Source organism: Erigeron canadensis, chromosome 1 (genome assembly GCF_010389155.1).
Source record: "Erigeron canadensis isolate Cc75 chromosome 1, C_canadensis_v1, whole genome shotgun sequence".
Taxonomy (NCBI): Eukaryota; Viridiplantae; Streptophyta; class Magnoliopsida; order Asterales; family Asteraceae; genus Erigeron; species Erigeron canadensis.
Genome location: NC_057761.1, coordinates 30,483,000 through 30,509,279, shown reverse-complemented (window position 1 = coordinate 30,509,279; position 26,280 = coordinate 30,483,000). Strand labels below are relative to the sequence as shown.

At 36.0% G+C, this 26,280-nt stretch overlaps 5 protein-coding genes and 1 pseudogene across 6 annotated transcripts; 2 read left to right on the top strand and 4 right to left on the bottom strand.

Annotated features, from left to right (window-relative positions):
* Positions 1-2,368: 2,368 nt before the first annotated feature.
* Positions 2,369-9,569, bottom strand: LOC122589633 (annotated as a pseudogene).
* A 1,554-nt stretch (positions 9,570-11,123) lies between these two features.
* LOC122598352 (spliceosome-associated protein 130 A) lies at positions 11,124-16,372 on the bottom strand. 2 transcript variants are annotated; one of them, XR_006323602.1, is made up of 4 exons: positions 13,274-16,372; positions 12,163-12,654; positions 11,579-11,777; positions 11,124-11,441 (listed from the first exon to the last, which is right to left on the bottom strand). XR_006323602.1 is itself a non-coding variant. In XM_043770944.1 (3 exons), the coding sequence occupies exons 1-3, from the start codon at positions 16,280-16,282 to the stop codon at positions 11,640-11,642; spliced, it is 3,639 nt and encodes a 1,212-aa protein (XP_043626879.1). In that variant the 5' UTR covers positions 16,283-16,372; the 3' UTR covers positions 11,489-11,639. The 2 variants fall into 2 exon arrangements, 1 of the variants encoding a protein (XP_043626879.1); XM_043770944.1 differs by lacking the exon at positions 11,124-11,441 and having other exon boundaries at positions 11,489-11,777.
* Positions 16,373-17,874: 1,502 nt separating this feature from the next.
* On the top strand, positions 17,875-18,450 carry LOC122589626 (dirigent protein 16-like). The gene has a single exon (XM_043761939.1). The coding sequence runs from the start codon at positions 17,875-17,877 to the stop codon at positions 18,448-18,450; it is 576 nt and encodes a 191-aa protein (XP_043617874.1).
* Positions 18,451-20,399: 1,949 nt separating this feature from the next.
* LOC122599057 (dirigent protein 9-like) lies at positions 20,400-21,224 on the top strand. Its single transcript, XM_043771867.1, has 2 exons — positions 20,400-20,421; positions 20,506-21,224. Exon 2 carries the CDS (start codon positions 20,535-20,537, stop codon positions 21,222-21,224), a length of 690 nt encoding a protein of 229 aa, XP_043627802.1. The 5' UTR covers positions 20,400-20,421; positions 20,506-20,534.
* A 1,014-nt stretch (positions 21,225-22,238) lies between these two features.
* LOC122597970 (dirigent protein 25-like) lies at positions 22,239-22,838 on the bottom strand. Its single transcript, XM_043770569.1, has one exon. The coding sequence runs from the start codon at positions 22,827-22,829 to the stop codon at positions 22,239-22,241; it is 591 nt and encodes a 196-aa protein (XP_043626504.1). The 5' UTR covers positions 22,830-22,838.
* Positions 22,839-23,158: 320 nt separating this feature from the next.
* Positions 23,159-25,949, bottom strand: LOC122585054. Its single transcript, XM_043757153.1, has 4 exons — positions 25,884-25,949; positions 24,770-25,482; positions 24,505-24,667; positions 23,159-24,144 (listed from the first exon to the last, which is right to left on the bottom strand). The coding sequence occupies exons 2-4, from the start codon at positions 25,463-25,465 to the stop codon at positions 23,543-23,545; spliced, it is 1,461 nt and encodes a 486-aa protein (XP_043613088.1). The 5' UTR covers positions 25,466-25,482; positions 25,884-25,949; the 3' UTR covers positions 23,159-23,542.
* Between the last annotated feature and the right edge of the window lie 331 nt (positions 25,950-26,280).

Below are 26,280 nucleotides of genomic sequence, written 5' to 3'. Positions count from 1 at the left end.
CAAAGAAGAGAGAGTTCAGCTTTAAGAAATGCATTAGACCATATGTAATAGTTACAATTACAAACCCTCCGTAAAATATAAATACATACATTCAAGTCCATATCATATAAACCAAAGTAATGGTAAAGGGAACATAATCACATATAGTACCTTCATCAGAATCATTAGAGTGCTAGCAATGGTTTTTTTTTTTTTTTATTACCACACACAACAGCGCCACATTAAACTAATCATCACCACATTAGGGTAATGATAGATTCTCCTAATTCATCCTCCTAATAATCCTCTGACCATAAGATCACGAGATATCTAATAACATTACAACACCTAAAGGAAATACAATTACAATACCAAAAAGTAAAAAAGATACAATACCTAAAAAGTTTTTTAGAAAATCACATTGGTTAAATTTAATTATAGTCGTTTTTGTCTTCGTCGTCGGATAGTTGAACAAATTGTTTGTATTCCTTCATCACTTGCGCCTTCGTTTTTTTGATAAACCTTCGTTCACAGTCAATCAGAATTCGAGAAGCCAAAAACTGAAACGCCGCGTGCATAGTACGTTTTTTTGCTTCCGCGCAAATGGTTTCAGAATAGGCCTTTTTTGCTTCAAGAAGCTCGATTTCGGAGCTTATAATTTTCTTGAGCTGTGCCTGATTCTCGGAAGCAGACGAAGAACGAGACGTTATCGCATTCGACGAACGCGAGGTCCACGCCATTTTCGATTTCGATGGCTGCTCAAACGGTTCCTGACCGATAACCTCGTGTTCGCTTTGGTTTTCAACGACTCGCTCCTCGTCACTATCGTCAACCGCAACAACCGTTTTTCTTTTGGCCAAACTCCAGCCCATAACGTCAACACCAGGCCGCGGCGCGAGAAACTTCGGTTTATCCTTCAAAAGCAACCAACAATCGTACATATTAAACGTTTTCCGCGTTTCTAAAAAGAACGTCTTCGGAGCCGCTTCCATGACCTGGCAGTCGTCTTCGCCATTAGATCGGTTTTTATCGTATCCACTATATATGGCATTGAACTTGGCCACGTCACTTTTTATTAGTCGCCATTTTCCAGTTATTTGATCTTTTGTTCTAACAACATCCGCTTTGGCATTGTAGTTGGCAACGATTTTCCCCCAAAAACTGTCGCCCGTTTGAGAGGCCGCGCCCCGAAATGGATCTTCGGAAGCGTCGAGCCAACATTCGGTCAAAAGTTTTTTTTTTTTTCTAAATTTGTCCACGGTATTTTTTGCACGCTTTTCTTAGGTTGTTTTGTTAAAAAATTGTTAGGCCAAATTATCCAGTATTCTAATTTTAACTTAATGTTATGTTGAATGAAAACTTTTTTTGTTCATTCATATAATTACTTTTTGTATCAGCTTCATTAAGGCTAGAGGTGTAAAATAGTGGACTCTAAAACTTCCCTTTTGAAATGACTTCAGAGTACGAAAAATACAACGTGCTTCGGTTAAAACTCATGTCTCTCAAGTCACGTCCCTAGACCAGGGTTAGTGGGTTACACACTTACACGAGTATAGCTTAGTCGGAAGCTTTAACGGAAATATGCTAGCATGCTATGACTTCAGCTCAAAGCTTGTCTCTATGGTCATGTTTTCAGGTTGCCCTAGGATTGGGGGATGTGTAAACTTGAGTCATATACTCACATGACATCTCGAATTCATAGAGGGAGTCCTACTCTTACATGTAATCCTTGTATCAATCTTTCTTCATATATATTTTGGGACCATTCCTCTTTGCCAAAAAAGAAAAACTGAAAACAGAATGCAAAATAATCACACGACACCAGTGATATTTGAGGAGAAAACAAAAGGGCAGGAAAAGCGCACCCACGCCAAAGATCAACACTGTGTAAACACAATTAGTTGCTTTGTCGGTGTTACCTGCATAAGGTTGAAGTCAATACCTATAATTATGCGGTGATGTGCATTCCAGATATAAGTAATTGATTACCTTTTTAAAGATAAAGAACAAAAAAAACTGGCTGTAGAAATGATGGGAAAGTGAAACTGATTAACGCATATTCTTTCAGAGTCGACTCTGTTGAATGGTAAAACCTTGGTTCATAACAAGTTAACTACCAAAATTATAAAAAGTCAGATCTGCACAGTACTCTCATTATACCCTCACTACATAAAGTCGAAAAGGATATCACAAACAATTGACTAAATTACACAAGTTATCTGCATACTTGAAACAAAAATAAACTACAGTTTAAACCTGCATGACTTGGAAGTTTCACGTTTATGAGTTGAAGCAAACTTCAACTTTTCCATTTTATAGTTCCTCAAAGCACGATCCGCATGCATCACAAAAACGGGTTTAGCTCTCGAGTCATTACATGTTGTTGCAATTAAACTACAGTTGATAGACTAGATATTGAATAATAGAGCAAAGAGTACACCCACTTAGCTAAAAAGCATACCATTAGCCAAATAAACATCCAAACGCATAGAAAAGTAATAACAAGACTTAAACAATCTTATTCCTGACTTCTTCCAGTTTCGTCAGAATCTCTCCAGGAGTCATATACAATTCCTCTGCGATTTTCCGCTGCATATCAATAGGCAAAAAGGGTATTGTTCACACACGTCTCCGTCAATCACATCCTGCAGATACAATCCACATGATAGCTTGACAAGCATGATGATTAGGTGTAACCCATTGGTGTTATCTCTAGTTGGTCATATAGGTCAAAAAAACGTCAACAAAAAATGGAACAGGTAAAACAGATTGGAAGTCAACTGAGGTGCATATATAACAGGTGTATACTTCTAAATCATGCAATGTATATAGTGAGATTAATGAAAAAAAGTATATTTGACGTATATGAACACTGAGTTTTGAAAAAAATTGTACATCAGTTGTTCTGAACCAGCCTAACCCACCTGACCAGTAATCCACCCCACCATATCCAATCACTTCGCAACTTCATAAATAAATCAAAATCTTATGTGATCACCTTAACAGAAAAATAGGCAGATCTATAAGCCACGTGGTCTCTTCCACACAATGGTGGATGTTCCTGTCTCATATGCATCTCCAAGTCACATCATCTCAGGATCTAAGTGCCAGCAACGCCCCTAAACTACCCATAACAGTCCCATACATAACACACTCCACACCACTTGGAATTAGAGATGCTTTTTGCATGCATGTCACCACATCACCAACATTAAATTGCACAATGTCTTCAACCTTATTCAGAGCTTTATTAAGCTTCCCCTGCTCCTGCTTAATCTTCCCACCTGCTGGATCTTCTTCAATTTCATCTGATACATTCTGTGCCAACCGCATAAGATATATGTTCCCAAACTTATTTGCACCTGCAATCGTGTCAAAGTCTACATGGTATGCTGCTGTAAGCCATCTTGGAGCAGAGTCATCAACAAATTCATACAGTTGATTTTCATCCCGTCTATATTTGCAATAGTGAAATGACTGTAAACCAAAGAAAAGAAACATTAATTAGAGCAGAACTTTAACAAAGTAGATAATACTTAATCGAGAGTTGGCATATGTTCCTTATGAATTGGACGATTTGGGTTGTGCTATACCTCAACTGTGCCAGATATATAGATTAGCATAAAGCGAGAAGCGGTCAAATGCGCAACAGGTTAAATGGGTTAAATGGGTCAAACGTCAACCTGATATTTTTATGAAGTAATAATATTGGTTTTGCAATCACCACTTTAGCATTAGATTATGAGAAATTTTTAAATGACCCATTTTGATCCATCTCCCCACTACTTGATTGAATATGAAACATAAAGAGGTCAGATTGTCACCCAAAAATTGTTAAGTTCAAAGGTTAAGGTTATCATAGTAATGATATTGCTTTTGCAACCACTATTTAAGCATTATATTACTACAAACTTTGTTATTAAAAGAGAACAGGTGCTTAAGGGGGTATCCCGATCTGATTCAAAATCACCCATTTCGACCAACCCACCTCTACTTGATTGAATATAAAAACACAAAAAGATACTGAGTGAGCAACGCGGTATTAGACAATGAACCTCTTGAATGTCTCCCTCTCCCACATAAATTCGATTACAGTATGTATGGATGGAATTGATTGTATTCAGAAACAGCTTATTCTCACACTTTCTTTTTCTCAGATCATAAAGCCTAAGAGTAGATCCAATCCCAGCAAGCAATCTTCCTCGAAACTGGCATAATGCAAGAGGAACACAATCAACTTAGGTTTGTGCAAAAGTTCAAATGTTCCATCTACAAACCGATAAATATGAATATATCAGACTGTCAAGGATCTTTTGAGCCAAAACTGGAGACCCTTTGCTGTACCCACAGCTAAAAGGGTTCCATACTCTTTGTCATGGAAGTTCACTGTACATATACTGAAAGCCGCCTCATTATCTTAAAGCTCCAATAGATATGCCATCTCGGCTGACTTTGGGTCAAGAACCCGAATGCAAGAAACCCATTTATCTGACTCAGCTTTTGGGTCACCATAGTGTTCATCAGAAAGCGGGTCATCTTTGACTTCATCATCGCCCATTTTCTATCTCCAATTTCCAGTTCACCCCCTGTCCTGCTGCCACGACGCACTCCTTTTTAGCAATTTCACGCAGCTCAGCAGGAAACACACCCTGATCACTCTCAATTGATACAACGCGTGATTCCCAAACTCAGATGCCGCAAACAGAAATCCCAAGTTCATAACACACATCGCCTACGACACAGGTATAGTATCAAAATACTTAATCTTCAACTCTGTAACCCTATCATTATCATGATCAAGTGTAACCTTAAACACATCTCCATACTCCGTCTGCAACAGAATGAAATACCTCGACTTCTGCTTATGCATAGTAGCTGAAACAATTAAAACACCCCGTTCAGCAGGCAAATCTGCTGACGCCCCTGATTCATATAAATATCAAAATTCACCACACAAACCAACACCCCACTCGGCCCATAACCACCACCTGGAACCATGACAAGCATATTCGCACCATACTGCTCAGACCACTTACTAGAAACATGATTAAGCCCTAAATCCAACTCATTGGTGTTATATCTAGTTGGTCATATGGGTGTAAAAAACGTCGGCAAAAAAGGGAAAAGGTCAAACAGATAGGAAGTCAACTGAGGTGCATATATAACAGGTGTATCCTTTTAGATCATGCATTATGTATTATTAGATTGTTGAGAAGTATGTTTATGTAATCATATTTGAATACTAAGTTCTGAAACAAAAACTGTACATTAGTTGTTTTGGACCAGCACAACCCACCTGACTGGTAATCCACCCCACCTTATCCAATCACTTCGCCAACTTCATATAGGATATTCAAAATAATGAGATTACCTTAACAGAAAAATAGGCAGATCTATAGCCAACAATGCCCCTAAACTACCCATAACAGTTCCATACATAACACACTCCACGCCACCGAGAATTAAAGATGCATTTTGCATGCATGTGACCACATCACCAACATGAAATTGCACAATCTCTTCAACCTTATTCGGAGCTCCATTAAGCTTCCCCTGCTCCCACTTAATCTCCCCACCTGCTGGATCTTCTTCTATTTCATCTCGTACATCCTGTGGCAACCGCACAACATATATATTCCTAAACTTATCCGCGCGCCCGCTATCGTGTCAAAGTCTACATGATATGTTGCTGTCAGGAACAGAGTCATCAGCAAATACATACAGTCGGCGTCATCCCGTCTATACTTGCAAAGCAGAACTTTAACAATGTGAGAGGTGGCATATTGACCCTCTTCCAGATGTATTGACCGATTTGGGTTGTGTTATACCTCAATGGACCAGATACATATAGATTAGGCTAAAGAGGGAAGAGTCAAATGTGACAACAGGTCAGATAGGTTGAATGACTCAAACGTCACCCAGATAGTTTTATATTCAAAGCTATAGCCTAAAGATCATCATTGTAATAATATTGTTTTTGAAACCACTACTTAAGCATTAGTCTACTACACCTTTTTTTATTAAAAAAGAACAAGCAGGTGCTTATGGGTCTATTCCGACCTGATATAAACCACTTTTAAATGACCCATTTTAATCCGTCTTCTATTTAATTGAATATAAAATATGAAGAGGTCATATTATCACCCAAAAAGGTTTTTCCAAAAGTTTAGGTTATCATCGTACTAATATTGTTTTTGCAATCATCATTCAACATTAGATTACTACAAACTTTGTTATTAAAATGAACCGGTGCTTATAGGTCTACCCTGAACTGATTAAAACCATATCTAGATGACCCATTTCGACCCAACTTACCTCTACTTGATTGAATATACAATACGAAAAGATAGTGATTTCAGTAGGTTACACAGTTTTAGACAACAAACCTCCTGAATGTCCCACATAATTTGATCACGATATGTAGAAACAACTTATTCTCACAATTTCTAAGCAACCTTCTTTTTCCCAATTCAGAAAGCCTAAGAGTAGATCCAATCCCAGCAAGCCTGACTATAGTCCACTATTTACTACTTACTAGTAGGCTTTCATTAATGAACGTGAACGAATAACTAAAATCCTAGTGACAACTCTGCATAAGCTAGTCATTGAATATGAAAAAGCATGACTTTGTTTTCCATTTTCTTCAACTCACTTGTGTACTTAATCTAAGAGCATGAGAAGCATAAAGATTACCTCTTGTTTCTTGTAATGTGCACAAATGTCATCTATATACTCCACTACTGAATCCTCCCTGACAGCATCGTCAATGTTCAAAAGCGGTTCTTCATATACATATATATGAATATATATACCCATCCTAATTTACAGATTCAACAAATTAGAAGACTATTTAACTTGAAACAAAATGCAGAAAACGTACAGATAGAATGAAACTACCAATTTCTTCCAGCCTTTGCTTCGGTATGACGGTATGCTGCACAAACATTGGTGCATTGAAGTCATCTTCAACATCAATGATGCTGCTGCAGTCTTCAAAGTCATCAATGATTATTTCAATTTTGACTTCTTTGCCTTATAAAAGAAAATACAAACAGATGTAGATGTACATTCTTCTAAAATGGTTCTTCTATATAAATTACTCTATATGATTAACTTGATCTTGTCAGCTTGGATTCTGTAAGAAGTACCCTACACCATATACTTGCATTCCAACCCCCAAAAGCAGAGTAGCATAACAAGTATGGCGGAAACAACGTTGCGCAAAAGCTTCATGTTCTGTTCCTTCAGTCCGGGCTACTATGGATGTGTTATCTCTTGTGATCAGTCACATGTGAAGTCTAACGAATAAGTTTAAAGATTGATTATCAGCAAATCCCACACTATAACTTGCCTTTACTTACATACACACACACACACAAAGATCTCTAACGTCTAGCAGATAATCAATAAATAGTTTAAAACATTCAACTCCATTTTATTTCTATATACGAGCTTATACAAGTCGCACACAAACATCCTGATAAAAATGTTACTCTTTTACTAATATTACAGACAACACCACTGCCACTGACAAAAGGATACATATTCTCAAACGATATACCCAAATATTCAAAAAATATATAAATGATCATTTAATAATTCACAGACATATATAAATGAATGAAATATGAGAAACACATATACGGCATTGAGCCCTAACATATTAATTAACTATATTAGGGAAGAGAAAAATATCTATATATACATTTAAAACTAACATTAACAAAACCAAACCAAACAAGCTCTAATAAGTTATATATATATATATATATATATATTAAAAGAGTAGGAATCCTAGCCTTTTCAAGTCTTCTTCAAATCTAAAGTTATGCTAAAAAATTGCCAACTTTGTCATCTTCAAACTTTTTTATATATAATTATTTAAATTTAGATAGATTTAATTAGTTAAACATTATATCAAATTAAACATTGTAATTACAATTATTTATTTGAGACATTAATCCATCCGTTTTTTTTATAAATTTTATTCAATATATTTTTTTAACAAATCTAAGTTTTGATAAAATATTCAAGCATATTTAACATTAATATTATGCTAATTAAACCAAATTTTAATTATCAATATCATATTAAAATCTTTGATAATTCAATTAAATAACCGCACATCGTGCGGGTAATATATATATATAGGGTACCTTTCCCCTATGCGAACCAGTGAGAACAGGGACAGGAAAGTAAATTTCTAATCTTTCTTTCTCTTTTATAACAGTTTTATTATCTTAGAAAATTTACCCCAAATATGGGTATGTTTGGCATAAAAACTTGTAGCTGGGGCTGTAGTTAAAGGCTTGGGGCTGGAGCTTGAGATTGGGGCTATGGGCTGAGACTTTTTTTTCAACTCTAAAAACCCCTTGCCAAACAGACCCAAATATCATTACACTCCGATTTTGATCTTCTTTAATTTGATATCAATTTTATTAATTTTTAACAAGAATTGAGATGGATGCGCAAAATAATACATGCATCAATGCAATGTGTGCATCCATTAAAAGAAAGATTTGATACACCCATCATAATTTCTGTTCATTTAGTTACAATCTAATAAAGGAAACAAAATCAGGATGCAATTTGTAAAAGTTCATCCATCGCATTTGTAAAAGTGCATCCATTTTTTTTTCCTCAATCGGATGTGAAATGCTTATTATAAATAAAAGGTGCTGAAAGAAAAAAAAAAATTCATCCAAAATTCAGAAAAAATACCTATCAAATTCCACTGTTTCACACAAAAAATATAATGGATGCATTAAATATACTCCGATCCCACACTGTAACTTGTCTTTGCATACACACACAAATATATCTCTAAATAATCAATAGAATGGTTAAGAAATTCAACTCGTTTTTTTTTTTTTCTATACGAGCTTATAGAAGTCGCACACAAACATCCTAATAAAAGTGTTGATCTTTTATTACTATTACAGAAAAAAAGATACATGTAGTCTCAAACGATATACAAATACCCGATATTCAAGAAATATATACATATAAATATTCTATAGATATATATACGAGATTATGTATCTGAATGAACAATCATTTAATAATTTACAATATAAGAAAAACTGCAAAAAGTGAGGCAAGAATTTTACTAAAAAAAAAAAATCAAAAATTAGAGAAGAATGAATGCTTTCTTGATGTATTAATATTATTAACAAAAACCAAACAAATTCTTATAACTAAAATTGAACAATTAGCTAGCCTAGGCTACACGTACGTACAATTAAATTTGTGACAATCGCGTATATATATATCTATCAAAGCCGGATCGATCGATATCATGTAGCGGTAACTCGACAAACAGGACAAGTTGGGTTTTGCGACAACCACTTGATAATACAATGCTTGTGAAAAAAGTGAAGGCAGTGTGGCACAACTCCAATTGTAGTCACCTTATCTTCAAACTCCTCAAGGCATATCGCACATTGATCATCATCATTATCAGTATCCTTGCCATTAATAATAATAATGCTACTCTTCTTCTTTACATATATTCGCTCATTCACATATGCCACGTATGGCGTTCGAACAGGTAGTACCGCCTGTTCTCTTTCTTGATTTAACATATACATGCGATAAACAAAATATATAAAAACACAAAAGAAAGAAAAGGCGAGTATACGTAGGAAATCGTTTACTATTATCATCCTAGGGTTTGGGTTTCTCTCTTTTTCTTTTTTTGCTTTTTGATTATGACTGCCGTTTTCCCTTTTTGTTTTGGATATTGGCTGCCGGTTTTGTATATATATAGGGGTTGTGAAAATAGGTTATTTTTGGAAACCGGAAAGCTTGGGAACTAAGTAATTCTTTTTTCGCTAAGGGTAATATCGAATTTTCCTAATCATTATATATGTATATATGTATGGATTAATAAAAAATTAAATATTTAATATCCTGTGACTTACTACTTACTAGAAACAACACCTGTAAAATGCGTTTAATATATACCAACATTATTTACGCTAAGTTACTTAATACATTCATACTTTAACCGAAAAATAAACAGTCCCTTTGTCTAAAGATGCTCTTTTATTTTTGAGGCTGCCAATCGAGATTATTACTTTTTTTTAACCGTTTTCAACCTTTTTATTATGATTTTTCGTTTCTTTCAAATTCCTTCAAACTTCAATGTCTTGAGGATCATACATGACCAGAATGTTGGTATACCTTTCAAATATCAACCTACTCTACAAGAATAGTACAGTATATATCTTTTGATTGTGATGAATGAAAAATGTTAAAATGTTGTGTTGAACAAGAACTTTATTTGTTTATATAATTATAAGATAAGATGTCTATTTGCGTCCTAACTATACATATTTAGGGGTAGACATAAGACGTGTATTTAATTTCCACTCGTAGACCCCATAAAAACAACAAATGCTATTAACACCTTTTACACACAAAAAAAATATCATTAGAGGTTTTGTTCGTCTATTTACATTCTCGAGTTATAATTATTAAAATTTTAATTTGCTTTCCCTTTTAATTAATAGATAGAGAGGCGTCCATATATGATATCAACTAAAAGTGGTGGTGACCGGAACATATTATCCTTCATCGGACTTTTATTATATCAGCTGTTTAGAGGTGTAACAATAATGTATTCTAAAGCTTTCTCTTGTTAAAATGACTTCAGAGAATGAAGGTTAAAGTTCTCAAGTGGCATCCCCTCAGCCCTGATAGTGTAACACAATGCTGTTTCTTCAGCTTTTAGTTCCTGTCTGTTGGTCACTTTTTAGGTTGCCTAGTATCTGCGGTTGTGTAAACTTGGGTCATGTCTTGAGTTCATAGAGGTGAGTCCCACTCTTTTCATGTAATCCTTGTATCATTCTTCTTAATCGTTCCTCTTTGCCAAAAAGAAAAAAAGAGAGAACAAATAATCACAGAAGTGATAATTGGAAATGAAAAGAAAAAAAAGGGCAAGAGAAGATGGCAGAAATAAAATCGGCATCCACGTTGATGGTCATCCCATTGTGTAAACACAACTGTCGGTGTCGCCTGTATAAGATTGAAGTTAATACCTAAAATGATGCAGTTACGGTCATTTACAGTAATCAATTACCTTTTCAAAAATAAAGAACAAATAAATATATTTGACCGTAAATGATGGAAAAGTGAAACTATTTGACAAACTTTCTTTCAGGTCTAATCTGTTAAATGATAAAGCATTGGTTCATAACAAGTTAACTACCAAATAAACATAAATAGAAAAAGTCAGATCTACACAAAGCTCTCATTGCTCCCTCACCACATAAAGTGAAAGAGGATATCACAAACAGTCCGACTAAATTCCTTAAGAGTTATCTGCATGCCTGAAACAAAACATATAAAAGACAGAAGGTCGCTAAAATAAGCTGAATGCCTACAGATTAACCTGCATGACTTGGAAATTTTAACGTTTATGAGTTGAACCAGACTTTCAACGTTCCTCAAAGCACGGTCTGCATGCATCACAAAAAAGGGTTTAGCTCTCGAGACATTACATGTCTTTGCAATTAAACTACAGTTGATGGACTAGATATTGAATAATAGAACAAGTCAGTACAGAAGAATACACCGCCTTAGCTAAAAAGCATACCATTAGACAAATAAACATCGAAACGCATATAAAAGTAATAGTAAGGTGCACATCTTTTATCTTAGACAATCTTGTTCCTGACTTCTTCCAGCTTTTTCAGAATCTCTCCAGGAGTCCTATCCAATTCCTCTGCAATTTTCCGCTGCATATCAATAGGCAATGTAGGGTACTGTTCACACAGGTCACCGTCAATCACATCCTGCAGAAACAATCAACAGTTTGTGTAATTAAGCATCAGTTTATAAAAAACCAGATAACTTGACAGGCATGGAATTTAGGTGTAACCCATTGGTGTTATCTCTAGTTGGTCATATGGGTCCAAGAAACATCAGCAAAAAAAGGAACAGGTCAAACAGATTGGAAGTTAACTGAGCTGCATAATAACAGGTGCATCCTTCTAAATCATGCAATGTGTATACTTAGATTAATGAAAAATGTATATTTATGAAAACATATATGAACACTGAGTTTTGAAAAAAAATGTACATTAGTTGTTTCCGACCAGCCCAACCCACCTTACCGGTAATCCACCATATTCAAACACTTCGCCAACTTCATAAATAATCAAAAAATAATGTGATCACCTTAACAGGAAAATAGGCAGATCTATAAGCCATGTGATCTCTTCCACACAATGGTGGATGTTCCTGTCGCATGTGCATCTCCAAGTGATTAAAGAAATCCACATCATCTCGGGAGCTAAATGCCAGCAACGCCCCTAAACTACCCATAACAGTCCCATACATAACACACTCCACACCACCAGGAATTAAAGATGCTTTTTGCATGCATGTCACCACATCACCTACATGAAATTGCACGATCTCTTCAACCTTATTCGGAGCTCCATTAAGCTTCCCCTGCTCCCACTTAATCTTCCCACCTGTTGGATCTTCTTCAATTTCATCCGATACATCCTGTGGCAACCGCACAAAATATATGTTCCCAAACTTATCCGCTCCTGCCATCGTGTCAAAGTCTACATGGTATGCTGCTGTAAGCCATCTTGGAACAGAGTCATCAGCAAATACATACAGTTGGTTTTCATCCCTTCTATACTTGCAATAATGAAATGACTGTAAACCAAAGAAAAGAAATATTGGTCAGAGAAGAACTTTAACAAAGTAGATAATACTTAATCGAGGTAGCATATGTTCCTCATGAAATGGACGATTTGGGTTGTGATAAAGAGAGAAGCGGTCAAATGGGTCAACAAGTTCGATAGTTTGAATGGGTCAAACGTCAACCGGATATTTTTATATTCAAAGATCAAGATTATCAATGTAATTATATTGTTTTTGCAAACCACCTAAGCAGTAGATTACTACACATTTTTTTACTGAAAATGAACAAACAGGTGCTTAAAGGTCTATTCCAACCTGATCCAAACCACGTTAAAATGACCCATTTTGTTCCATCTCACCTCTACTTGATTGAATTTAAAATGTGAAGTCATATTTTCACCCAAAAATTGTTTTATTCAAAGGTTTAGGTTATCAATGTAATAATATTGTTTTTGCAACCACTATTTAAGCATTAAATTACTAAAAACTCTGTTATTATAAATGAAAAGGTGTTACAGGTGTATCCTGAACTGATTTAAAATGACTAATTTCGACCCAACCCACCTCTACTTGATTTAATATAATAATACAAAAAGATAATGAGTGAGCAACGCGGTATTTGACAACAAACCTCTTGAATGTCTCCCACATAAATTCGATCACGGTATGTATGGATGGAATTGATTGTATTCGGAAACAGCTTATTCTCACACTTTCTAAGCAACCTTTTTTTTCCCAGATCATAAAGCCTAAGAGTAGATCCAATCCCAGCAAGCAATCTTCCTTGAAACTGGCATAATGCAAGAGGAACACCATCAACTTGGGTTTTGTGCAAAAGTTCAAGCGATTTTCCATCTTTTACAAACCGATAAATATGAATATATCCAGCTGTCAAGGATCTTTTAGGCCAAAACTGGAGACCTTTTGCTGTACCCACAGCTAAAAGGGTTCCATATTCCTTGTCATGGAAGTTCACAGTACATATACTGAAAGCAGCCTCATTATCTTGAAGCTCCAATAGACATGTCGTCTCGGCTGACTTTGGGTCAAGAACCCGAATGCAAGAAACCCATTTATCCGTCTCAGCTTTTGGGTAACCATATTGTTCATCAGAAAGCGGGTCATCTTTGTCTTCATCATCGCCACCATTTTCTATCTCCAATTTCCCGTTCTCCCCCTGTCCTGCTGCCTCGAAGCACTCCTTTTTAGCGCTTTCACGCAGCTCAGCTGGAAACGCGCCCTGATCACTCTCGATTGTTACCAAAAGTTTCCTTTTAGGATGGAACACAAACTTTCTTGGTGTGTATCGCAAAGGTATAGCAGTTTCATTAAATGTTTCCCCTAATCTTTCTATAGTGAAAACTCTTAAAGCATCCCCAGCAACAGCAACCACACCTTCAGCACACTGATCAGATGAAAACGAGGCTGCATATTCAAGAGATTCATAAGACAGGGGGGTCAAAAGAAAATGTCCTTGGTGAACATAACCAAGCCACGGTCTACTCGACAAACAAAGCATGGCTCGTCTTCCTCTCACTAGTATGGAGAACAGTTTAGGAGCTCTAAGTCCCAAAAACCGTGACCGTGCATCCGAAAGTTGGCCGGTAATCATATCCACAACGGTCCTAAATAGAACCCCGCTTTGAAGACCCGAGTTCAGAAAAAGACTGGCCGGGTGGTCAGCACCATCCTCCCCACCTACAGAAGCCTGGACCTCGAGAAAAAGAAGTGACTCAGGAGGTGAGGATACACTTTGCATGCTAAGAACCTGCATACAGTCATCAGGATCCAAAGATAAGATCCTGATAGTATTATCATAAGAGCCAACAGCTAGAAAACGCGATCTTTGCCTTCCTTCAGGAACTGGGGCTATATCTAAACAAGCCACGTCACCTGACATTTCATGTTTCTCGATTTCCATTAACTGTCCGGTCATATCTACCTCAAAGTATATAAGCTCTCCTCCACTCAATGCGATAACCACTTGAAGTCGATTCGATCCAACCTTAACGATAGTTCTTTTACCAGGAGTTCTCCATTCATTAATACGACCATCTTCCCTTATATGTCTAATACCACTAGGATGTACTTGCATAAGAGAATCATCACCAACCAATGAAACAGCAAGTGACGGTGTGGTGTCAAGAAACCCACTGTCATTAACTTCTTCCACAGTCTCGCCAATAGAAAGCACGAGCGTTGCATTTGCAAACGAAACAACAATGTAAGCATCAAATTCATCATTAACGTTCCTCTTAACAGTCCAAACCGCACTAGGGACACCCGGAAGCTGTGATACTGCCATTTCACTGATAGCAAGCCCCGGTCTCAGTATCCTAAGAGAAGAACGAGGGCCACGCCCACAAAGTGTAAATATCTGAGGTGTCTCTTCCTCAAACAAATTCACAACTTTCATGTCCAAAATTGGCATCAAGCTCTCCACCTGGTCAATTCTCACAAGATTCTTCAACCCTCTAGGCTTGAAAAACACCGGCTGGAACCCTTCATCAGTTTCCATCAACGTAGCTGAAGATGACTCCACATCAGGGTCAGCACCAATAGCCTGAAACTGATACAATGCGTGATTCCCAAACTCAGAAGCCGCAAACAGAAACCCCAACTTCATAACACACATAGCAGACGACACAGGTATAGTATCAAAATACTTAATCTTCAACTCTGTAACCCTCTCATTATCATGATCAAGCGTAACCTTAAACACATCTCCATACTCCGTCTGCAACAAAAAGAAAAACATTGACTTCTGTTTATGCATAGTAGCCGAAACAATCAAAACCCCCCGTTCAGCAGGCAAATCCGCTCGTCGAGGAATAACCGCCCTAACATCCGGATGCCCCTGATTCTTATAAATAACAAAATTCTCCGCACAAACCAACACCCCACTCGGCCCATCACCACCACCTGGAACCGTCACAAGCATATTCGCCCCATTATCCACCTGCTCAGACCACTTCCTAGAAACATGATTAAGTCCTAAATCCAACTCATAAAACGTCAACTGCTTTTGAGCCTCACTCGCAGCCTGCCCTGTACTATCCTGATCTGCCTCACTATAATCCAACTCAATAGCAGCAAATATCGGATTATCAAAACCACAATCCACACCAACAATCGAATACGTTATCGTATGAGACTTATGTGCTTCTAAAGGACTCGATATCGTTAACCTAGCCGCACTATCCCTATTCAAAACATAAACAAGTTTCTGTTTCTCACAAGCACCAATCATAACCGCCCTACCTTTCGGATCTACAGCTAAATACTGACCAGGTACAATCCGCCGACTACCGGATTTTCCGAAAGTTTCTTTATGAACTTGATTAAACACATTTTTTTCTTTATTATATTCTAAAATAACGATCCGACCCGAATCCGAACCGACAACAATATAATCCTTTTGAGCACCAGTTAACCTAAATTGAGCTAAGGATCTAATAGCACCAAAAACATCAACTGAAAGTATTGATTGGATTTTACCGTTTTCGTCGGGACGTAAAAGCTCGAGGACCTTGCCACGTGCGACGACGATTTCTTGTGATTTGTTGCCGCCGGAGAAGCTGCCGTTGATTGCGCAGATGATTCCGGTGGCTTGTTGGAGAGTGAGATTGTAGAGATACATGATAAACCCTAGTTTGGGTAATGGAATGTGTAAATGTGAGGGAATGTGGAAAACTAGGGCTTAAATCGAGAAGAGAGGGGTTTTAGCGATGGAAAATGGTCCGCCTAAATATCGGACCATAAATATTAGACCAAATTTTGTTTATTTGCTTTATAAATGATAAATCACATGAATGAATATGGATTTTATTAAGAAAAAGTGTTCAATTTTATTTTTTAATGTTTCTATATTTCATCTACTTTTCAAAAGAAGTTTTAGGTTAATAAATCAAAAACATATATTAATATCTTTTAAAAATGGAACTGATATTCGTATCACATAAATTGATTATTTTACCACACTGTACATATCTTATAACATACTATACAAATATTTAATACACAGTTATGATAGATTAATCAAATCATGTGTTACGAATATTACTTCCTTTTAAAAATAAGGGATGATACACCTCATATGTAAATATGGAGATTTGTTTATGACGTTTTATATATAATTATTTGGTCTCAATTTTATTGTTTAAAGTGTAAGTTTTTGTTTTTAACTTTGATCATAAATATTATTGTCTATATGTTATAAAATATATAATGTATTGAGTTTTAAATATATTTATCATTGATATAAGTTTAATCTAACTAATATATTTATACTATATTATAAACCAATAAATCCATATCTAAATTTTAAGTTTCAACATTTACATCCCAAAATGTCCTTTCTATCAATTATATATTACCAAACATCTTTTCTCTCCCCTCAAATCTCAACTAATCATCTTTTTTCTCTCTTCTCCATAAATCATTTATTTCTCTAATTCATTCAAAATCTTTTATCTCACAAACCGTATATCGATTAATTATAAAAATTATATGGTTAAGGCATTTGATTAAAGATGTCATTCGATATACTTTCGACGAATTTTTAAATCCGGGGACGGAACCCGTACGGTTAAGGCATTTGGCTATCATCTTTTACCATAAAAGAGTATATAAAACGTAAGAGTTATTTACGGCTAAATCTAAAAGAAACAATTTCTAACAATTAAACTATCACAGTTAAAATGTAGCGGAAGAAATAATTATATCTGTTGTTTGCTAGTTCTTTTTCTTAGAACACCCATGTTTGTATACGGATTACTAATCTACTTATCTAATACCTATAAAATGCACAATAGGCATCATTTTACTTCAACTATTAAAAAATTTAATGCAATTGAAGTTTAGATATTAATAAAGATTATGAATATCTGCTAAAATTAAAGGAAGAAACAAACATGCCAAAGGTTGCTTGGTTTGACTCATGTCTCCCAAGTAAGTCAGTAACCACCCCACTTCACTTCAATTATTGATACCAAAACCACTATAAACATCTCCAAATAATGATTTATTATCACTTATTTATGAATCTACAAACAGTTTACAAAAAAGCCTCTTGGCCTCTCCATGGAACTGCCCAAACCCCCTTCCAACTTAACAACTCTAGCTTATTTCTTCCTAATACTCTTCACAACCATCATCCAAACATTTTCGGCCCGAACCCTTGGAGGTCTATCGCCAACGCCACAACCATCACCACGAACCGGTCACAAAACAATGACCTTTTACATGCCAAATGTACTAAAGTACTCCAACCCACAACACCCTCCTATTACCACACCAACAAATAATGTCAATTCTCAACCCATACCCTTCTCGAAACCAATTGGGCTCTTTCCGCCTATTGGAGGAATCCCGGTTTCTGACTACAACTCCATCCCAAGTCAATCTTTTGGCTTACATGGGATAAGTTTTTCAGCTTCCACTATTCTTCAAGAAGAATTGGAGTTTGGCATGGTTTATGTTATTGACGTTGACTTGTTAGAGAAAACAAATCTTTACGGGATGACTTTACTTGGAAAAGCCAAAGGAATGTATATTGGCAGCAAGGAAAGCCAAATGATGGCAATGACGATAAGCTTTGCTGACAATGATTATAAAGATGGATTAAGGTTTTTTGGATTGCATCAAGCGGATATAGATTCTGAGTCTCATGTCGCGATCATTGGTGGCACAGGGATATATGAAGGTGCCAATGGATACGCGACTATAAAGGCTGTTAAGTTAAGCTCAAAACTTGTAAAAGAAGGAGAATCAAATAGTTTTCTTTTGATAGATGTTTACTTAGGTTGAGATTTGAGCATATATATTGGCACATATATAGCGCCATAGCGGACTATTCATTCGCATGATTCAATAAAGAGTATCATATATACACTTACTTACACATTAGATGTTATAATTTTAGGCGATAAATATTGATCAACAAATTATTATGAAATATTGTTTATGTCAAATTAAATGATCGAAGATGGTTTATTGTGATAATGTATAGATTATAAGCTCGATTTTCTAATAACAAGATAACAAAATTTAGTAAAAAATTTTGATACTTAATATGGAAGTTTGAATGTATTAAAGCTTTTTTTATTTAAAAAGAAATTTTAAGTTCAGCATATACTTGTAAACATGATGGCCATAATATAGTGTTGGTGGAGTCGTGTATATGTGATTTCAATGATCGAGTGTCAATTCTAATCGTGTGATTATTTTTCATTTATTTATTTTGATGATCATGTACATTTTGGGTTACACGAATTTTGTCTTGGAATAGTATATAAAGTGTGTTATATTTTCATCTTTTGGCAGTAAGATTAAGAACATGATTATCAAGAACATCATTGCAGTAACAAAACATCATGTTATATATTTCATATATATTGACTATTGAGTACCCAAAGTCTCTAAAAGATATCAGTTAAAATTGTCTAAAAATTATTTTTAACAAAGTACTTACAAAGGGTTACAAGTGGGCTGAAAATGAGAGTGGTCACTGATTATGTTGGTCACTTATTAGGATGAGTGACCAACTGACTGGCTGATTTGTTTGGTACTTGATTAAACTTAGGTTATTGCTTACTAGAGTAATTAGCACCCTGATTTCTCATTGAACACACGTTAATCAGCGATTTCCCCACTTGCTGACATGGTACTTTTGACCCTACTAATCGACTGGCATCCAAACTGGCCGTTACAAGGGGTGCTCTGCCCCCAAGACCTTGCAAGTGGTTGCAACCCTCTTTACTCGAGCTATTTGAATTCACGATTAGATTAACTTATACAAATTTATAACTATATCAGATCTTCAGGTTTGCTTATATCTTTTTTAGAAATGCAATATAGCTATCAAATCTGAAAAACAAAACCTTCAAGATAGTGTGTTTATTAATACATGTAAAAATGCACATACAGATGTTCATCACTGCCGTGTTATGTGTTTCTGTGTAGCATTATGTGTTTCTTTACGTCATTTTATCATATGGTGACATTTTATATAAAATCAGGTTATTATTAAAGGAATATTAGTGATTTGATTCTGAATGTAAGAAGAATGTGTTCATCGAGGAACTACAACTGAGAATTAAGACCTATATACAATGATGTAGGATTTGCTTTATCTAAGCATAAGAATATAGTAAAGCATTTGATATAGAAATTCATGTTTATTTCTCTGCTTCTCTTTGATAAAACAAAACAAGCAGAAGTTCTGAGTTGTTGAAGCCCACCAAATATACTGATAAATAGTTGTTTAACCAAAACACTCTATAGACCAAAACAACTCCATGCATTTCATCAACTCCATTTTGTATCATCACACAATACTATATATTCCCATATATATGCACACATTATCTTCATCATCTAAAACACACATTAGATTTCTCTTTGTCATCAAAAGAAGTAAAAATCACAAAATGGCCAATATCAAGCTATCCACTTCTACCATTATCAAAACCACAATTTGCATCTTTTTGCTAGCAATCTCTTTTGAATGTTCCAATGGTGCACGTGTGCTACTAGATACGACAGATGATGACGTCACACCTGTGGCCCCACTTCCAACTAATCAACCTGGCCCAGATGGTCCAGTAGACGAGGCTGACCCACCAGCGGAAGATTCTACGCCTACACTACCAAGTGGCCAATTTCCTGCAACAGTTGCGCCGGCACCAATTGTGGGTCCCACCACCCCGTTACCAACTAAAGCAGCACCTACTATAGTTCCATCTGCAACCAATGTGGCACCAGTGGCCACCCCTGGAGGTACTACACCTACAGGAGGTTCAGGGGCTGCCGTTGGTGCCACAACTGGTGGGGCCGTTGGTGCCACAGGTGGTACTGTTGTAGGTGCAGAACACCCAACGCTAAGTTTCTTTATGCATGATGTTCTAGGAGGGTCTCATGCTACAAGTAGGGTAGTCACCGGGATTGTAGCTAGTTCAAGTGCTAATGCGGTTCCTTTCTCTACGCCCAATAGCCAAGTATTCCCGATCACCAACGGGGTCCCATTAAACAACATTAACGGTATAGTCAATAACAACAACCTCCCATTCTTAGCCGGTTTCAACGGTGGTACTAATAGTAACAACCAAAATGGCAACACAGTCCTCCAAAACACGGGGAACAACAATGTTGTCAACGGAGGAGGCAATCTACCATTTGTTTCAGCCGGGCAACTTCCAGCTGGTATAACCCTCCAGCAACTCATGTTTGGGTCTATCACTGTTATTGACAACGAATTAACTGAAGGACATGAACTTGGTACTGGTGTGCTTGGCCGAGGACAGGGTTTCTACCTCTCAAGCTCGTTGGATGGAAGCAGCCACACATTTGCACTAACTACTTTATTCCATGGTTCTGATCACGAGGTGGATGATACCATTAGCTTTTTCGGGGTCCATAGAACTGCTTCTGAGGTATCACACATAGCCGTGATCGGTGGGACAGGGAAGTATGAGGATGCCAAAGGGTATGCCACCATTGAGAGTTTGCCTCAAGTTGATGAACACACAACGGATGGTGTTGAAACCATTGTCCATGTCAATGTCTACCTCACACCAGCATAGACCTTGAACTACTTAAAGTTTGTTTTATGTATTTGTAGCTTGTGTTTGTAGTCCTCTCTGCTTCATTTGTGCACTGTTGAGTGATTTGTAATTGATATGTGTTGTTTGTCCATCTTAAAAATTTATCATACTGGTTTTTAATACCATATAGTATATCATATATAACCTATTACTGCATAAGTTTTTTATTTCTTTGCTTATTTAGTTTTTAGCATGATACAATGATTCTCAGTATATTTTTGTTCTAAATATTTGCTTGGTAATATGTCTAATGCAATTTCTATTTTGTACTAAATAAACATCTTTATATATTTTGACTACAATCACTTATCCAATCAGCAGATTACTTTTGTCTAATTTTACTCAAAATTTATCAAGAAAGAGTATTAAGATTGTGTTGAGACTTGAGACGATCATCAATATCATAGTTTTCCCCTCTTATCCTCTTGCCTGAAATTTGTTAGTCATTAGATCATCTAGTTAAAATAGGATGAAAATAATGGAAACTTTGATATGAATATGAGTATGGTTAATGCAAATACTCACAACTGCGATTTATGATTACCCCTATTAGACATAACGATACATAGTAAAAGACTGGGCCGGGTTCCTGTTGATATTCTTTAATCTGAACCTGATACTGAAATGATTTGATAATGAGCTGAACTATTCAACCCTGATCTGAGAGCTGTTATCCGGGACATAGCCCATATGAAGTGCTTAAAAATTGGGTCAGAAAGGTTCATTTTCATCAATACCATTCAATATATGGACTATATAACGAATGACATTTGGCCTAAATAGTGTTTAGATAAGCCTTAAAAATGTGTTATAAACATACTTAAAAGTCTTAAACAGAGATGGAGTGTACATCGTCTTCGCTACAAAAACTGAGTTTCAAATTATTTGCTGTCATTTTGTATGGATAAGGGGTATGATTGATCATTGATGATCCCAATATGCATACAGAATTACCCATTTATGGTTTATACAGTAGCATTTATGAGGTATAGTTCAGTAAGTAACATAAGCTGAAAATTCGAGCACAGTTTCCCAACCATAGGTAATTTGTTGATTGTTCAATGGGACAGCCTTAACTTTTGCATATCCCTTTGCATTAACATACTTTCCCGTCCCACCCATGATGGCTAAATGGGACTCAGACACCCCTGTTCTATGAACCCCAAAAAAGCTAATACTATCCAGGTAATTTCGATTCTTGAACATAGCTGTAAATGTGATACTTTGGCTATTACCATCTACAGAGCTAGCAGCATAAAACCCTTGTGCTTTTCCAATTAAACCAGACCCAGGTTCATACCCATCGGTTAATTCATCATCAAAGACTATGATGGTTCCAAACATGAGATGCTGAAGGGCTAAGCCTAAGGTTGGACCAGTCCCTCCGGTCCCTGTTTGAAAGACATTTGTTATGGCCCCTCCAAGACCAATGATGAAAGGAATGTCGTCGTAGCTGGTTTCCTGGTTAGGGAGAACCATACCATTGGGTTTGGCAAATGGGAGTAAACTTTTGATTTCCGGGTTGTTGACTATGCCTGTCATGGCCTGTGCCGAGGGGTTTGATCCGCCTAGAATGTCGTGCATGAAAAACAGAAGGGTGAACTCGGTTTGAGGTTGTGTGGTAACTGGTGCAGCCAAAGGAGCTAGATTGATCAACAAGTAAATGCTGAATTTAACTAAGGTTTCCATTCATAGATATTGAAATGAATGGGATATGTGTGTATCATATATTATTCTGGTCAATAGTGGTGCAGTTAGAATGTTGACTTTTAAGCCATACAATTCATGGTGATTTGGTTAGCTTATTGACTTTGCCTAGACCTGCTTTCTCTTGAGTTGAAAAAAAGTGATGGTTTTTGCAGCAAATCATTCTGAAAGTCAGCTGCTAAGAAAAAGACTAGGACAAAGAGGGCTGATACAAACAAACAATCACTATATGACAAGTGAAATTTTACATGGATTGGTGAATCATATATAGTTACAATAGAAAGTTGAAGGAATGGTTCCAAATTCTCATAAACTCTGCGCTAACGTGCACACCAATTACAACAAACTCTATACAAAATCAATTTAATCTTATTCTCTTTCAAATCTGCGAAAAAAATGACTATTGGATGCTATACAGTATACGCCCTTCAAAATACATGCAAACCACTCTCTATCATCAAAACTGTATACCCTATATTTCACTGCACCAAGGCTCATCAAAAGGATGAGGCCCCGATTGTTTCGACTTTTAACACTCGCCCGTAAATTTCATGTACATCTTTATATAAAGAATGTAAAATGAGTAATCTTCAAGCAGCAACCAAATCTGTTGCAAGCTCATTGAACAAATATTCTTCAATCTCTTCAACGATAGAATCCACTTCATCGCCCAACTCTAACCATGGTTCTTTTCCAAGAGCCTTTCTGGATAACTCATAATTGACTTCGTTTTCTTCAATAAGTAGCATATTCCACAATTCGTCCTCGATTATATCCCTCCTCAAAAAAGTACACATTTTCCTACTTAACGGCTTTGACCCTACAATTTCAGACAACCCTATATTTATACGGTCAAACAAGAGTTGCCTATCGGCTCTATTCCATGACTTCTGTTTCCGATACTTCTTCTCTAATGTCTCAAAGACCAAAGGGTTTATTATGTGTCTTGGGGAATGTAATCTTTCAAAACTTACCTCCATTTTACCACCATGAAATCCCAATTCATTGAGAACATTGCTTAAGTACGAAAACTGTTGGCTTTGTTTTGGCCCCAAGCATCTAGAATGTTTGATGTTTTGACTAACACAAAAAGTTATTTTAGTAGAATCTCCGTCACTCAATGTAACTATCTCAGGCTTAGACTCGTTCTCTTCTGATTCTGACACAAGAACTTGAAGCTTCATCCACAAACCTACCATATATAACATAAACATGTTAGACTAGATCACAAACCATGGAGATTTTAGTTAAAAGTGGCACAAGCCAAATAGATAAAAAACAGGTTGAATGGCAGCAAGTCGTCCAAGTTTCTTTTCAATGCATACAACCTTTAAATCGTTCAATTGAGAGATTTAAATTTTATTATTGTCATCGTATTGTTTTTTATTGCATTTACTTTTACATAAAGAAAAAAAAAGAGCAAAGAAGCACTAGTGAGTTAACTGAAACTGAGCCAGTTCATTCATTTTAACTTAAAATGACAGTTTTTGACCTTTACCCAATTTGCCTGACCCATCCATCTCACAACTAGCATTCTCTTAAATACACTAACCATCAAGATCGGTGCTAATATCCCCATATTCAGAGCTTGAGAAATTGTCTGGTTCCAAGACTGAAATTGGACTAGGCTGGAAACCTTCATCCGTGTTCCTCAAAAGTTCATCATCAATGTCCATAACACTTAAGGACGTAAATCCCTCTTCACAGGTTGAATCCTGCAAAAGATGTAACTCCAAATGTTTAACTACTTCTAAAATACCAACAAATTGTCAGACAGACCACAAAGTTATAGAAAAGCAAAACGAACAAGCATTTACCTGTTCAAACGAAGTACTGGAAGAACAAGAAAATGCAACATTCTCAGAGTTTGTAGACACATAAATTCCTCTCCCAGTGCCCGATGTCAAATCATCTTTGGACATATTCTTGCACTCGATGTCGGAGCCAGACGAACGTTTCAATATCGGTAACAAGGTGACAGATTTATCTTTCCATCCTTCATTACTGTCATAGACAACTTTTGTTCCCAACTCTACTTTTTGCTTTAACTCAAGATCCTCCATCGAACGTGTTTCACCAACATTACAATCCCGATTACTAGACCATATATCTAAACAAACTTTAGACCTTTTCGATCTTTCAAGAAGCTGCTTCTTATATTCCCACCCAAAAACAGTACGAGAATCAAGTAAAAACGACGGTATGGACCCACGTTTAGCATTACCTAAATTTGGTCTCAAAATCGCAGTCTCTGCATAATCAGTTCTTTTCACATTTGTCTTCAAATTCTCTATCTCATCAAAACTATAATCATTTCTTAAACTCTTGTTAATTTTCGGCAGTTTCCTATGCCTGATTTTACTTAACCTGCTCTCACATGAACCTATAGAAGCAGATTTCTGTAAATATTTCTCAGAAAATACTTTATTCTGTCTATAAACCCGACGTGGCTCCACGTCCAGGCCCATCAACTTTCCAATGACACTTGACTCATTTTGTTCAGTTACCATCATCTTCAACTATTTACAAGCTATAACACAACATTTAAAATCAGTTTTCGACATCCGATTTCATGAACAAAATATATCATCTAAATAACATGAAAAACTATTAAAAAAAATAATAATAATAATAACCCAAACAAAACACCATCATACAAAAAAGCATCATAATTACAGAAATATTATATACTGATATACATATACTATTATTATATATGCAGGCAGGCAGTCAAGCAGGCAGTAACATTTTGATTTAGAAAAAAACACAATTATCATTTAATACACACTTGAAAAAATCAATAAAAAATTAATAAAATCACAATCCGTTTGTAAAATTCATTCATACAGTAATTAATGATAACTAATCACTAATCATATGTTAATCAAGAAGTAAAACTTAAATAGACTAAAAACAGTGAAACATAATTACCTTCCAAATGATTATTTTACTAAGGAGGAACCGTGTTGAATATTAATCAGAAGATTAATAAAAAAAAAAAAAAGTGAAAGGAATTGAATAAATGGAATAATGAAATGGTGGCTATATTGAAATGAGAGAAAGTATATACATAGGGTTTATGGTGGGGTTTCAGTTACGTCACTACACGCTCCCTCCCTCGCATCAATACATATATATTTTTTGTATGTATATGTATGTATGGTTTGATTTGTTGGTCAACGACTTTTTACGTGATGTTAACGTATTTGCGCCATAATTTTACACCCGAAAATCAGTTCGGCCCTATTGATTGCATCCCCAATTTGGAGTTTTCTTTATTTCCTTTTTCTTTTAAGCTGTATAATTTATTTTATTTTTTATTTTGAAA

What these genes read in the sequence shown, in the direction of transcription:
- LOC122589626 (XM_043761939.1), top strand. Translation starts at nt 17,875, where the DNA reads ATGACCTTTTACATGCCAAATGTACTAAAGTACTCCAACCCACAACAC.
- LOC122597970 (XM_043770569.1), bottom strand. Translation starts at nt 22,829, where the DNA reads ATGCACGACATTCTAGGCGGATCAAACCCCTCGGCACAGGCCATGACA.
- LOC122585054 (XM_043757153.1), bottom strand. Translation starts at nt 25,465, where the DNA reads ATGATGGTAACTGAACAAAATGAGTCAAGTGTCATTGGAAAGTTGATG. An exon ending in CCAGTACTTCGTTTGAACAG is followed by an intron (nt 24,668 to 24,769) that starts GTAAATGCTTGT and finishes CATCTTTTGCAG; the next exon opens with GATTCAACCTGTGAAGAGGG. An exon ending in TATTAGCACCGATCTTGATG is followed by an intron (nt 24,145 to 24,504) that starts GTTAGTGTATTT and finishes TATATATGGTAG; the next exon opens with GTTTGTGGATGAAGCTTCAA.
- LOC122598352 (XM_043770944.1), bottom strand. Translation starts at nt 16,282, where the DNA reads ATGTATCTCTACAATCTCACTCTCCAACAAGCCACCGGAATCATCTGC. An exon ending in ATGTGGGAGACATTCAAGAG is followed by an intron (nt 12,655 to 13,273) that starts GTTTGTTGTCAA and finishes TTTGGTTTACAG; the next exon opens with TCATTTCATTATTGCAAGTA. An exon ending in CTGCCTATTTTCCTGTTAAG is followed by an intron (nt 11,778 to 12,162) that starts GTGATCACATTA and finishes TTGTTTCTGCAG; the next exon opens with GATGTGATTGACGGTGACCT.
- LOC122599057 (XM_043771867.1), top strand. Translation starts at nt 20,535, where the DNA reads ATGCATGATGTTCTAGGAGGGTCTCATGCTACAAGTAGGGTAGTCACC.